Genomic DNA, 14,962 nt, shown 5'->3' with positions numbered 1-14,962 from the left:
TTCTTTTACTATATAAAAGGTATTAATTACCTCGTTACTAATAATAAATTGCCGCGTTAGGGCTTACCGTCGTAGTCTTTTGTAATATCTCGCCGGTAGTATTAGTACCCTTTTAGTAATATCCTCTTTCTCGTCGTCTATTAGTACTACTACGACGATTTTATTAAGGATAATTTCCTATACCTCTACTGCGGGTTATATAGTTTCCCCTAGCTCTTCTTTTTTTTATAAGTTAGAAATTACCTCGTTAGGATCTATATAATACGGTCTAACTATTATAATTAATACTTCGAGTAGCTAGTTACGATCTCTCGCGATTATATAAGAGCGCTCGTTAATAGAAATTAACTTATATAGCCTAGTCTATTATTAAGTAATTTCGCGCTATACTTATATATCTAAATTTAGCGGCATATTTAAATTATCCCCTATATCGGGCCCATTGTGCGTAGTAATTACCTTATTAACTTACTTTTTTACGCTTACCTCGCGCAGTGCCCGTATTACTTTTTTAATTACTTAGGCTCGTTAGCTTATACTTAGTAACGGTAGCGAGGCTAAGGTCGTTCTTAAATATACTCTAAATACTAATAGCGTTAGTATAAGTCCGTTAGGCCCTATAATATCGTTATAGTATTTAAGTACTATCTAGAGGTATTTGTCGTTAGTAAAATCCGGATTTTCTTTTTTAATAATTCTAAACGCCCTTTTTAATTACTAATATACCCTCTTTACTTTTCTAATACTATAGTACGCTTTAACGGGTACGACTTTTAGCTATATACTATAAGCTATCGTATTATCCCTAAATTCTACCGACTTAAAGCTAGTACTAGCATCGGTTCTAATACTGTCTAGCGGTCCTTAGTATATATCGATCTAGCTTTTTCGTAAGGCTACTTATACTATCTTTACTTATAAATCCTAGAGGAATTGCCCTATTTAGAAGGATATAGCTACGTCGATTATATATAGTACTAGCCGACTATTTAAATAAAAGATATTAACGACGATTTCTTAGTTAAAATTAAGCTTATTACGCAATTTAAACTTAAATCTGCGTAGGCTCTGCGTATTTATCTAGTATTAATAATATACTTTTATTAACTACTCTAGCGCCCCTATTTCGATATTATTATTACTTAATTACTTTAGGAGGTTATATAGCCTCGTAACCGACGGGTGCCCGAATCTCCGGTATAGTTTTTTAAGCTTACTTTCCGTTAGGTAATTAATCGACTTCGTATTATTAGTAAGCTTTATAAACGTATGCCCCTATTGTTATTTAACTACCTCGAAGTACTTACTACTAAAGATTTTATTCCTCGTATTATTAAATATAATACTTAGTCGATCTATATCTTTTAAATATAAGAGAAATAGGGTATTAACGGGTAAAATATAAAAAGTTATCGTTCCGAAGTACGTCTCTACTTTTACTATACCTAGGGCGACAATTTCCTTACTTAGGCTAAAACTAATCCTCGTAATACCCGCCGTTGACGTATTAAGCGTTACTAGCGCGATCTTTTATAATACCTAGAATTACCCTTTTCTTCTAATTAACTATTACGATACCCTAGTATTTAGGATAATCTTATAAAAATTATCTAGGCCGTACCTTTCGCTCATATAGAATACTTATACGAGCTTAGTATTTAAAGGATCTAGGTAGTATAAAAAGGACCCCTCTAGCTACCCCTAGATTTACTTAGTATTATATTCCTTTTTTTTAAATATCAAGAGAGATAGCGTCTTCTCCTTAATCGTTAAGAAAATAGGCTTTAGCCCTATTAGATTTGCCCTTTCGGCCGCCTCTGTATTTATTATCTAAGGGACCTTCCCTTATTATCTATAAATAAAAGCCTACTTATTAAGAGCTTTTATTACCCTCTATTTATTTAGCCTCGTATATCCTTTAGAAGCTAACGGGGCAAAAAAAGAGTAGTTAATATCGTCGATTTCGTTATAATTTAATTCGTTAGTATAGGGGGTAAAATCTTCTTTATTTTCTAAATCTCTTATAGGGAGTATATACTTTAGGCCGCTACTTTAGCTACTATTGCTAGGTTCTGTACCCCCGGATCTACCCTTATATATAACAAGGAATTAGTTAAACTAACGAGGGCTAGTTTTACTATCTATTACCCTCGACTTTTTATACTATTCGTACGATTTAATACGCTCTTCCTCGGAGTAATTACTTAACTAATATTTATCCTTTTTATAAATATAATATTACTTTTTTTATTACCCTATCCGTAAGTTAAATCTTTACTTATTCGATAAATCTAGGCCTCCTTACTAGCGATTACCGTATCTAGCCTCTTTTTTTTTCTTATTATACGTTCGATCGACCTAATATTATTAATAAGGGCCGTCGTATACTTAGAGGTAGGTTTAGCGTAGTATTTTTATTTTAATATTAAAACTAGATCTTAGCCTCGAATAGAGCGTTTTATAGTTTTCGGGTACTTAGTATAGGGTAATCTTTACCTCTAGTATACGCTAAATTGCGGTATAGAGATATCCGACTTTCTGCTCGTTTATCCCCTTATTTAGCTAGGTTTTCGCTAGCTTATTAATTTAATCGATAAGCTCTTCGAGGATCTCTACTTATAATTTACCCTCTATTATCCTAGCTATAGATATAAAAGAAATCGCTCGTAGCTTAAATAGGAGCTCTAGGTTCTTATTATAGGTCTCAAAGCGGCTTCGGATTACGTTAATTATACTAAGAAAGTCGTTTTAATTAAGATTACGTACCGTTTCGTAATAATAATTAGAGGCTTTGCCTACGAGTACGATATTAATTACTAAATAATACTAGTGTTCCCTAATTTTAACTTTTTTATAATAATCATAAAATATCGTTAGGGTTTTTTATCAGACCTTATACTTCCCCCCAGAGTATAATTTCTTTTTTAAAAAGATCTTTTTAAGGTCTATAAATTACCTCGTATTTGCTATTAGATTTTTAGTATTTGTGTGCGAACCCTGCGTCGCTACGTATTATTAATAACTTCGGGTCGTTTGCCTCCTTTCTTATTAACCGATCGGCGCCGAATTTCGTATTAGTAATAGTAATAAGTTATAAATCGAAATAGGCAGAATTATTAATTATCGTACTTCTAGTACTATATTTTACCCCGGTATATCCTTTTATAACAATAGATTTCTATTAGTAATTATAAGGAGGAAATCTGGGTCGTTTACCCTTTTTTTAAATTCGTTAAAGCGATTATACGCTTTATCGATCTATACCTAGTTCTATAGTACGAATTCCTTTTTTATAATTATCGTTACTAATATTTCGTATAGCTCTCGTGATTATAATTGCGCTAGTAATACCCCTCGCTTATAAAAGAATTTATTAACTACTTTTACGATTCTTAGGCTTGCGCTTGCGAACTATTTATCTAGCTAGTAACTAAGGTCGTCTACGATCTCGTAAAATAGGGGTTACCCCTATAGCCCCTTTTTTTCGTAAACCTTAGTTAAATAGATTAATACTACGTTAATTTGCTAGCCGTTAGGCTAATCTACGATTCTATATATTTACGTCCCCTAATAGTCCGGGTTAATATTTACTTATTTATAAGGGATTAGGATTCTATTTAGGATCGGGTTTCGTCCTCTTTTTTTTTACTTTAACTCGCTAAGGGTCGTACTTTAGCTTATGCTTATATTAGTAGTTATTAATATATTTAATCTTAACGGGGATATATCTAATCCGCGCGCAGGTCGTAATAAATCTATACTTTTACTACTTAACGAATTTATCGGGGTCTAGGAGATTCCCGCTTCCTCTCGCTATCTTATTATTACTCTCGTTTTTACTATTTTTAGTAATTACTACTACCCTTTTAGATCGCTAACTATCGTACTTATTAAGATCCTCCTTTTTATTTAGTAAAAAAGGGTAGGTTTTAGTAGTTCTTTTTAATAATAATAGCGGTAGACGTTTATATTATTATAAAAAGATATAATAATTAGTCTCGGGATCTTTACTAGTTACCGATTTCCGCTATCCCGTATACTTCTAGCCTCTTAAGCCTCGTGCTCTTTATAATCTCTAAATAGCTTCTTTAATTAATTTCCGAGATCCGTAATACTCTTAGCTTAATACCGTTAGGACCTCTAAATCCCCTCCTCCCTTATTAAACCGTCCCCTATACTATATTCTTAAATAATACCCGGGGGGTAGTTAAGGGAGCTACGAGGAGGTCGTTTAGATCGCGGGCTTAAAGTCGTACTTATAAGATCCTCGTAATAATAGACTTTTTTATATACTATAGATCTCTTAGCTTAATAACTCCTATAGGGTTACTTTCGCTACTAAGTAAGAATATTTGCGTTTAAAGATCTCCTTTTTTAATTGCGCGGTGCTCTTTTATACCGTACTTTTATTAATTTAACTAGTTAATTTCTAATCGCGGGCTAGCTATAGAAAAATCGTTTAATAAAAAAGCTACTCGGGGCGATAGTAAAAGGCTAGTTACTTAAGCGGTTCCGTTAATTAACGTAGTTTAATATAGTAAACGTTAACCTCTCGTAAGTAATAAAGGGCTATAATTACTTAATTCCGTACGGTATTCGAGAATCGCCTCCTTTTTTATTTACTTCCGTAAGATTAATTAATATAAATCTCTTATCCCGTATAGTATTAAAAAGTCGTCTCTTTTGCGTAATAAGATACCTTACTAATCTATAATAATAGAGTTTAATTACTAATTAGTATTAGTATCCTTATTATAAAGTAATTAGTTCGAACCGTAAGTAACGAAGAGATTAATTAAACTATATAAATATCTGCGTAGTAGGTATAAAAAGGAGGTTCTAACCGTAGGTTGGGCTAGCTACGATAATCGTAAATAGGGCCCCTAATTGGCCCCTGCGCAGTCGGCTATATGCCGCGGTCGAATTGGACTTCCAATCCGACAGTATCAATGTATTGAGCGTGAATATTGACTCGGTCAATTTTATATCGTTTTTCAGGTCTGGCGAACCAGTCTTTGAGGACAGGTAAACCACATCAAGTTCCCACAGCTGCACCTTCGAGGATGTGAGACTCATTTGCCCAGCGCGATCATGTAGCTTGTTCGGCAAGAGCCTTCATCGCAAATATAGGCTGACAAGTAAGGCGTCCGGTATCGACGTGCGTGTAGATAGGGTGCTATGTCGCAGTTGACCTTTGTGGGCATGGTGGCGGTGGGATCGAGTGAGGGGTAATACTCTCAATCTGGTCCCGATTGGACGCTGCAAACCACATGGGATTGAGCTGGATACAAGCATTCCGTCAACGTACCATGCCCATGACCATCGCGGTGCTTTCCCATGAACATCAAACGGTAGTGAGTTATCGGACCATTCTACAAGGACATGGCAGAACGGTTTCAGGAATATCGAGTCTATCGTTATTTCATGATGTGACATGTATAGCGCGGCGTTGGCATGTTGAGCCGACCACTCACCCAAACAAGTTTCATGGGTTCATGATGGCGATTGATGTGATGTTGCATGGCAACAACCAAATGAGCCTTCCACATGAGGCAAGCGGAAGAAATGCAAAATGGTCCCAAGAGATGAACTGAAATGAAAGAGAGAATGGAAGAGAAGGTCCGGCCTTCCTCTGAAATAACGGAGGTCCGACCAACACCGGAGCTGGAGACGTCCGGCTTCGGGTGCTGCTCCCGTCGCCGAAGCGGCTGAAAAGACGGACCAAATACGGTTCCGAACTTTCGGTTTCCGCCAGAACTTGTCTTCAAGTACTTGACATCACTCAATGTCAAACTACACCAGAATCTCCTTTGAAAATGACCACATTGTAGCAATACGGCGTCGAGTCCACGATGCTGCCAGGCACCTCCAAACAACACGATGTCGCACACTGCCTTGCGTATCGAAGTATGATCATAACGAAGCATAGTGCTCGATGCTTCCGTAGGGTTAAGAGGATAACCGATATAGTCCCATGGCGGGTTGTTCGAAGACTCGAAACTTGTCGTTCATGTTTTCTCGCCGGGTGTGAGGCATCTGTAGTTGATTCGATAGGTTATTGCATGAGCCAAGCATCGCTACGAGCACACGCCATTTTTCGGTGTGAAAATGGGGCGAAGCTGCATATGGGGATGGCCAACGTGGTCCAATCGGAAGCCTTATAAGCGTCAAGTGACACGCGTCAGGCGATCCGTCTGCAGGCAGAATGAGGCCTTCGTGTTGCCTTGTTCGGTAGCGTAGACGCCTTGTGAGGGGTTGAATTGCCTGTTTTTGCCTGATGCCGAGCGTCGTTGATTCGCATTCCTCCCAAGTTCCGTGGTAGCCTCGTCTTCCAGAAAATGTGGTTCGCCAGTGCTGAAGTCAGGCCACGCTTCTGTTCAGAGGTCCCTCGAGCTGCGAATCCAATAATTGCAGTGAATAGGTTGGACCAATTGTGGCATCGTCGTTGCTTGATATGAGGCTATTTCGAGTAATGCGATGGACGTCGTCGCCTGCTTCTAATAAAGTTGGGTAAGGGTGAGCACCTAAGTTGAAGTTGAGCCAACGTGTCGCTGACAATGACGAGCTGGCGCTTTCTGGTAAAGAATCAAGGGGCTTGTCCATACCTGGTGGTCTCTCTTGAATGTGATGTTCGAGGACTAGGAAGGCAGGATCAAAGGAGGACAGAGAGGGGTTCTATCCTCACCGGGACACTCTCCCTCTTAAGAGTATCTTAGCAGAGCCTCATCCCCGTAGAAATGGCTTGCTCCGTACCCGAGTACCATAGCTCCACACCTCCTTACCCTTGCACTGCAAAAAATGCGTGCAGGCAGAAACGAGCCAATGAGACCTAAAGTCACCACACCCTCTTCTTTGAGGCACTGTATCCATCGCGGAAACCCCCTTCCACTTCCTGCCAACATGTTTTCCTTCCGCGTAGGTAACTCTGCAAATTACATGAACGACCTACTCCCATTCTGCAAGGTGAGTCGCCGCCTTCGAATATTGACCCGGATTATTGCATATGGCCCAGGAGCGCCATCATGCCGTAGAAGAAACAATGCTCGAAAACAAGAAGAACAAAAACGTCAAGAGACCCTCTGGATGCGAAAACTTATCAAGGCCAACTAGCCGTGACTTGTAGGCCGATACGCGGCGATGCGCTCATCCGGCATGCTTAGGCTATTGGGGGAGACCAACGTCTCATAGCCGCGCCAGGATTCCAGTTCATGTGATCAACAATGTGATGTGCAGCATTGTTGTACTTACCCAGCTTCCCAGGTTCGTTATTTGCCTTGACTTCCAATATATCCCTTTCGAGCGCGGTTACTACCCTCAAGTGAATATTGATGGATTCCGTCTTTACGGCTGTGTTCTTGATTGATGCCGATCACTGCTCCGTTTCATTGGGCAAATCTTGCGGGGATGGCGTTGCAGTTAGTCGACAAGGCGATGGTAAAGGATTTGCAAGTGATTGGAATTTTTTTGGGACGAATTTAGAACCCTTTGCTGCAGTGTATATGGCCTCAAATCAGATCCTCTCATCTACCCTTTGTCTTTGCTCTCAAAGGCAGCAGGCCGCATCTTGCAACCGTGACTCGATCTTCCTGTCAAAACTTTCGAGTGCTGCGGCTAAAGTTACCGGCCAAAGTTATTGACAACGCTGCCTACCATGACAGCGACCTCTCGATCCCAATTGCCTTCCCCTCTTCCCTTGCCCTTGAGCGCACTCGGCATCTGGCACCCCCTCACAACACACTCCCTCACAGCATCCCCAACGCTTGCTCTATTGGACCGCAGTGTACGTGCAGACACTCCACCCCGGTTGACGATCTCTTGTACCCTTGTGCCCAAGTTCCCAGCCATCGTCCGCCAGAAGTAGCTCGGCAGACTGCCCGTCTCGAGGTACGCCAATAGAGGCTGTAGCATGTTCGTCTGCTTCTGCGGAGCCGACACAAGCGGGTGCGCAGGCAACTTTGTCGACTCCAGTACGAGCTCGAGGGCAACGATGTTCTGGCAACGCGCCGAGATCTCGGCGAGGGTACGCTCGAGAGAGGGAAGCTGACCTAGCGACCGCGAGAGCGATGCAATAGACGACTGTAGCGCCGAGCGGAAGTATGTCTCCAGGCTCTGCAAGAGTAGCTGCGGCGTCCATCGTTCCGTCTTTTGCGTTGGTGACGGGGAGAGCAGGAAGAGCGTGACCATGGCAGATACTGTTCTCGCCTTGACTTCCTCGCCCTGCGCAAAGGTAGCCGAGTTGGGTATCGCAAAGTCGCGGATAATCTTCTCTGCCGTCTCCTTGACAGACCGCTCAACCGGGGTGATTATAGACTCTCGAAGAGTACGAATTGCATCGACCTTGCCCAGACCGTGACCTTCCTCCCCAGGCGCTGTGTTGTCAAGCACCTCCCGTAGCGACAAGATGGTGTGCGAGCATCGTGTCAGCGCCCGGTGATCCTCCTTCTTCCCAGCAGCGGCAGCGGCAGCACTGACGCTAGACCCCGCGATCTCAGCGTGCTGGACCTCAAGCTGCCTCCCAAGCTGCAGACATCGTCCCACAGAGCGACCAAGCTTCAACGTTTCCCATAGCCGCGTAGCAACCTGTCGTACTTCCTCAGCTTCAGCATGCTTATCAATAACCTCCTTCTCGAGCTGCTTGTAGCTGTCGTTCAGGTTCTTGATCTGGGCGTCGAGCTCCGAGATGATGCGCTTGCTCGAGGTGGTTTGCTCTTTCGTGTATTGAAGTAGAGGGGCTGCAGACTTTGTCGTCAGGACGTCAATGTGGGAATCGATTTCTTGGGTATCGAAGAGGACGCGGGAGAGGGGAGTCGAGAGATCGAGGGGCGCATCGTTGGGATTGTTCGTTGCGAGGACGAGGGTGTTTGCGAAGGAGGAGGGGCTGAACTCGGGATCGAGGAAGGCTTCATAGTCGATGTAGGAGGGGTCTTCTTCTTCGCGGGTCGCCATGATGGGCAGATGTGAGCCATTGACTGTCGTGGAGTCAATGGATGTTGGCGAGTCTATGGAGGGATTAGGCGTGCGAGCTTGGAGGGGAGAGCTTCTGGAATTGTTGATTGAGATGCTCAAGCTCCAGCTGTCCTGTCTTGGTCGAGGGGCGGTACGTACTACCCGGTCAAGGCCCACCTTACATAAGTCAAGAGCATCAGCCACACAAAAGGTCAGCCACACCTGCTAGGACCTCTACCGCCCCGCAATTTGTTTCTTCCAGCCACAAGTTTAAACTCGCCATTTTCTCTCTCAAAGTCACCGATGACGCCGTGTACACAAACTTCATTATACGCGGATAGCTTCGGTCGAAAAGCATCTTCTTCCAGACCAAATGCTGAGCGATATACAGCAAGTACCGTCTTGCAACTTGATAGAGGAATTCTCGCTGGATCTCCAGCAAGTGATCACTCTATCAAAATCTCATGATCAAGCCAGTTGCACTGCTCACTCACCTGTTTTCCTCCAGATCCCGGAGCTTCGGCATCTCCACTGACGATCCCAAAAGAGGGAAAAACAAAAATACACAAACCCGCCGCTCCCGGCCATTCCGTCTGGCTCCTCTCGGTTTCCCATCTTTTCCCGCCGCCGCCCGAACCCTTCCCCATTCCCACACCAAGCACCACTGCAGTCTGGCACCACTTTCGGCACCCAGTAATCCAGTGGAGAAGCAGTCTGTCATCAATGATCTGCGGGTAGCGGGTACCGTAGCGTCCCATCCCCGGCACCCCAATCACCAACCTACTGCGCAGTAGCCTGTATGTAGGTGGTCGGTCACTGGTTGTTGGTCACCAAGGTAGCGTGCCAATGCGCTGACTACTCGACCAAAAAACGCGCCTAACTGGAAAAAAATCCCCTCCCCCATCTCCGCCTTTCCGGGCGTTCCATGAACCATATTGTCATAATACATCATTTCTCGCCAATTCCTCTTCTTCCTATTCTTACACTTCCCACCTCTCTCCCGCCCTCCTCCTCTCCGACGCAATGCCCTCTCTAACTTAATCAACCTCGCCAATCTCTCGCCGAGAGCACGCACACTCCATCGATCAATTCCTCCCCGCGAACGACCGAAACCAAACATTGGACGACGGCCGATCGACGGAAACAATAACACCGGCCACAGGCCCCGCCCCCGAGCGACACCTCCGGACGACCCGGACCAAAACATCTCGACACCTCCCCGTCCGATCATAACCTCGAGATAATAACCCCGTCAGACGACGACGACGACGGCGACGACGTCTCAACCGCCCATCATGCTCCATTCCCGCGCCCTCCTCGCCTACCCCCAAGGCGCAAACGACTCCGACACAATCCTCGGCGGCGTCCACTTCAACCTCACCGTCCTCCGCTTCTGGAACTACACCCTCTACACAAACGGCACCGTCTCCAACGGCTCAAACTGCTACGTCACACAACAGCCCTACACGCCAGTCTACCTCCTCCCCAACGGCACCTTCCAAAACTCAACATGGTGCTACGACCCCGTAAACCCAATCGGCAAGCGCGCCGGCGTCGGCGTCGGCTTTGGCGTGGTGTACGCCTTCGCCCTCATGTTCGTCCTCGCGAACCTGAACCGTCACGGACGGCACTACCTCCCGACGACGAAGCGGTTCTACCCCATTGGGCGCCGGTGGCAGTGGTACTACGCGATTCTGGTCTGCGTGTCGGCGTTCATCAGCCTGTTTACCAATATCGACGTCGATCGCTTCTACGTCATCGGGTTGCCCATCATCATCAACAGCTTCTTCTGGTACCTCATGCAAATGTTCACCATTGCGCTCGTATGGGAGGCCGTTCGTCACTGGGGAAGCTGGAGCGAGAGACAGGCCATCGACCCGGACCCCTTCTCCCTGCGCGAGGGTGACCGTCGAAGCAAGCTCGAGTTCTGGATGCCATTGTGGTTCTACCTATGGCTTTGGCTGGTATGTCCCCTCCCCACTCTATTGCCCCAAGAACATTGAAAACCTAACGAACTATCTCCAGAACTTCTTCCTCATCGTCCCCCGCAACTGGGGCGAAATCGAAAAACAACGCTCCCCAGACCAAACCGCCGCCCGCGCCGCCCCCTCCGCAACAGACGCCCGCTTCAAAGCAGCAACCTTCTGCCTCGTAGTCTGCTTCCTCACCATCCTCGCCTCCCTCCGCCACTCCATAAAACACTACTACCCCCGCAACCGCGGGCCCCTCAACAAATTCGCCGGCCTCCTCCGCTACACCCCCTGGCGCTTCCTCCTCATCCTGCCCCTGACGGCCTGCCTCATCGCCTACCAGGGTCTCGTCTCCTGGAACTTTGCCTACTCTGTGTTGAACGCAAAGGCCAGCCTGGCGGCCGTCTACGCGGGAGGATACGGTCCCGCCTTGCTGATTCTCTACACGCAAATCGCATATGGCTTCACCTCCCCCAACGAAGACAAGGAACTCATCCGCCAGCGCCGCGAGCGCGGGACGCAAATCGATCGGGAGATGGGATACGTGCCTAAGCCCGCTTGGTGGCGCCGCGCAAAGAACGACGACCACCTCGTCGGCCAGATGAGCATGCGCGAGCGCATCGCCCGCAACGTCCGCGAACTAGGCGGCGGCCGCGCCACGGGCCGCGGGATAGACGAGACGCTCGAGGCACGCGCGGCCGAACAGGAGCAGCAGCAGGCTGCCGCGGAACGAGAGATTGAAATGGGCAGCTTCAACGGGCGCTCATCGAGACCGAATTCCACGCACGGGTCTCTGCGACCTGGCTTCGACGCGGCGGATCCGTCGACGTTTACTTCCTACACTGGTAAATCAGACCGCCGGAGGAACGAGAGGGCGATGAACGCCGCCGCGGAACTTCTCTTCCCCGGCGCCGGACCCCGCGTCGACCGTTCCGCGGAACTGATGCAAGACGGCCCGCCGCCGCCGTCCTACACCGATGCTCAGAGCGGGAGCGGGAGCGGAGGTCTCGGCGCGGGACGGGGACGGACGCCGGATAGTGACTCGACGGCCCATGGGCCGGGGGAGAGGAGTCACAGCGCGAGTACCGCCGTGTCCATGACGCAGCAGCCGCAGCAGGTGAAGAGTATGTTGGATATTTGATTGGGAGGCCCCCTCATATAGGATGGGATATTGGAATCTACAAAGCTCACGAGGTATGATGATTTATAAGAGAATGTAATTCGTGTATATTTGTCACTGGCATTTGGAAGATCTAGTATCTGGGATATAGAGCCTAGATATCCCTAGACCAGCGCCAATTTATTGTTCAAAATATAATGGTAAAATAATTTTCAATTTCATGCCTCTCAAGCGGTACTCGTGATGTGGCTCCCACTGTCTGCATGTCAGTCATTGATGACACCGTCCATGGCGTCCTCGACTTCCGAGAGGAAGCGCGTGGCGAACCCTCGCCCATCCTGTACCTGGGACGAAGAATACAGCTATTGCCAGGCCAGAGCCGAGTTCTCTATTCAGAACATAATGATAGGACTTCTTTCCTCATGTTTGATGGACGACGCTTAGTGTCTGCTATTCGTTCGCTTCGTTCAAAGACAGAACACATCTCCATCGGGAACTCTCTGGAGTCCCACATAGCGCAAGAAGCTCAGAGAAGAAATCTCGCCCCGTGCACGGTAGCTGGCCGGGAGACAATGCTTTGCAGCAAGCTTGGCCGCTTTGTTCTCACTGTACAAGATATCGAGGGAAACGTCGCAATGTACCCTGTATACCCTTGAACTCTGGCCAGGCCGAACCTCACCTACCCGTTGCCTTCTCGGGAACCGACAGCAGCCTCCATCTGCATGCCGGGCAGCCGCATCCTGTCCCATCTGACAGGTCGTCTCCCCAAATTTGTCGTATCGCGATGTTATCGTCGACCGAGGTCAACTCACACATAGCTCACATCGTGAACTTGGGGTAACCAGTCTCGTATCAGCAGCGGTGGGGGCGGGTACCGCGTCAGATCGGGACGAGCATCTCGGTTTCCGATTCCAAAAGTGTCCTTCTAGCCACTGTGCCCCTGTTAGGACAAAGCATCTTCGGATGGGATGTGTGCACTGCCCAGTATTGAAGGCATGGCCTCATCAGTGGTCGGATCAAGCTGCTGAGTAAATCAGCTCCTGGCGGCGAGAGAAACCGCTCATGTCGTTCGTCATGAGCGTGCGTGTGCTCGGACGAGTCACCAAAGCTTCAATTCGAACGACGAATATTCCACGTCTTCATTTGCCACCCCGCGGAAAGTTTGCACCCTGATGTAAATCCCTCTACTCAGCGACAGCATGTGAACTGAGCAGGCCTAGACTCAGAGTGCCAAACAGTTGTACCCAGCCGCATGTGAAGCTTGAGCCCATGACTCGTCAGCCGCCATCCCATCAAGAGTCCGAATCTAACACCATCCATCTGTCACCCGATGGGAGGTCAAAGCAACGGCAGAAGTCGTTCATCCAATGACAGCAGCCAGATAACCCAGGAACAGATCTCAGTCGATGCGGAGAAGAATAAGAAAACCAACAACGTAGCTAGCCGCAGAGGGGGTGGGAAGGGACCGTGAGACCAGGAACCAGGAGCATGAGCGAGAAAAAGCAACGGGACCGGGTGTTGGCGATGCAGGCGGCTTTGTGCCTCGTGCCTGGAAAAGACCTGCTGGCGCAAGACGCCTATTGCTTCTCTAATAGACTCATAGTCTAATACCTCACGGAAAGATAAGGTAAGATGCAGGTCGACGCCCCCTTCGGTCCCGACCAACGACTTCACCCGGGCGATGGACGCACTAGGGGCGCGCCGGAGGTTTATGCCTGGCCATGTTCATGAAATAGATCGGTGGGTAGGTCGGTCGGCGGGTGAAGGATGACTGCATGGACTGTTAGCTGTAGCGGAGGGCAAAACCGCCCACTCACACATCAATATCAGTCCTCATCGGCAGCGTTGGCATGTGTGTTCGAAACGAAACATGTCAGCCAGCACAGCCACGGCCGTCTCTCAGCGCATGCGTTGGCTGCATGTCACGACAGGGGAGTTCCTGCGACATGCGCAGGTAGCCGAATGATGGAGACTATGATCTCGCGGATTCTCGTGGTGAGAGGCACCGGCCAACAAGGTCTGTTGAGCAAGACTGCAGTGCTTCCAAGGGGAGGGAATACTCTAGCTACTCTGACTAGAGAGGTAAACTGCTCTACGGATAGCAGTGTCTTCGGATGCGAGCCCATGCACGTCTGCATGTTGTGCGCCGCACTGGGGACAGCTCGCAGGCTACTGCGTGCGCATGCATGACGCTATTCATGCGTCTCGTTGTACACTTTTAGCCCAGCTGGCCAGCGACGGTCTTCCAGCGTCAATACGGAGAGAAAACGGTGCATGGCGTGAGCCGGTCGGCCGTAAGTCGTTGTATGTGGGAGGAACTCGAGACTCGAGGGATGTCTGCGTGGGAGAGAGAGGCTTCATCCATCGTCGGGGGCCGCGTTGGTGCAGTTGCTCAGACACCGAGGTAAACCCTTGTAAAAGAGCGGTGAGAGTGACACTACGCCGGTAACAAAAGACAGGTTTGTTGGAATGTGGCCCGAAGCGCCTTGACTCTTGACCAGACACGCCAGAATGAGGGGAAAAAAAAGACTCTGTCCTCAGGGATGGGCCTAGCTTGATAAATGACCAAGCCAAGGCGGCGTGCAGCGTCTCTCGCAACCTCTAGATCTGCATGAGGCGAACGATCATGGACAACATTGTTGTCTCTCGCTCGCCGCTGGTCTCGCCTTTCGCCCTGGCCAACAAGACGGTGTGGACTATCCGTGTTCCGTGCTTATATCAAGTCAACCTAGTGCAAGGACGAGCATTGATCGCCTTTGCTGTACTGAGCATGTATCGCGATTGCAGTGGGCATTCAGCAGCCAACGCGGGGCAGTTGACACGAAGCATCGACAGGTACTCCGTAATTCTGGTGGGGATGAATCAGCTGTGGAGCAGACACTCGATCTGTGATAATCACCGGTAACTGCAAGCGTGGACGCTGATT

General features: G+C 47.6%; 3 protein-coding genes across 3 annotated transcripts; 1 reads left to right on the top strand and 2 right to left on the bottom strand.

Annotated features, from left to right (window-relative positions):
• Positions 1 to 1,281: 1,281 nt before the first annotated feature.
• CLUP02_06769 (uncharacterized protein) lies at positions 1,282 to 1,509 on the bottom strand (the record flags this gene model as incomplete). The annotated part of the gene is made up of 1 exon (XM_049285766.1): positions 1,282 to 1,509. A coding segment is annotated over one exon (228 nt), but the record flags the coding sequence as incomplete, so codon positions are not given.
• Positions 1,510 to 7,617: 6,108 nt separating this feature from the next.
• Positions 7,618 to 8,946, bottom strand: CLUP02_06768 (uncharacterized protein; the record flags this gene model as incomplete). Its single annotated transcript, XM_049285765.1, has 1 exon — positions 7,618 to 8,946. The coding sequence occupies one exon, from the start codon at positions 8,944 to 8,946 to the stop codon at positions 7,618 to 7,620; it is 1,329 nt and encodes a 442-aa protein (XP_049142908.1).
• Positions 8,947 to 10,241: 1,295 nt separating this feature from the next.
• On the top strand, positions 10,242 to 12,057 carry CLUP02_06767 (uncharacterized protein; the record flags this gene model as incomplete). The annotated part of the gene is made up of 2 exons (XM_049285764.1): positions 10,242 to 10,910; positions 10,972 to 12,057. The coding sequence occupies 2 exons, from the start codon at positions 10,242 to 10,244 to the stop codon at positions 12,055 to 12,057; spliced, it is 1,755 nt and encodes a 584-aa protein (XP_049142907.1).
• Positions 12,058 to 14,962: the final 2,905 nt, after the last annotated feature.

The sequence above is a fragment of the Colletotrichum lupini genome, chromosome 3, assembly GCF_023278565.1.
Source record: "Colletotrichum lupini chromosome 3, complete sequence".
NCBI lineage: Eukaryota > Fungi > Ascomycota > Sordariomycetes > Glomerellales > Glomerellaceae > Colletotrichum > Colletotrichum lupini.
Note: the sequence above shows the minus strand (reverse complement) of the source record. Positions and strands in the feature narration are given on the sequence as shown.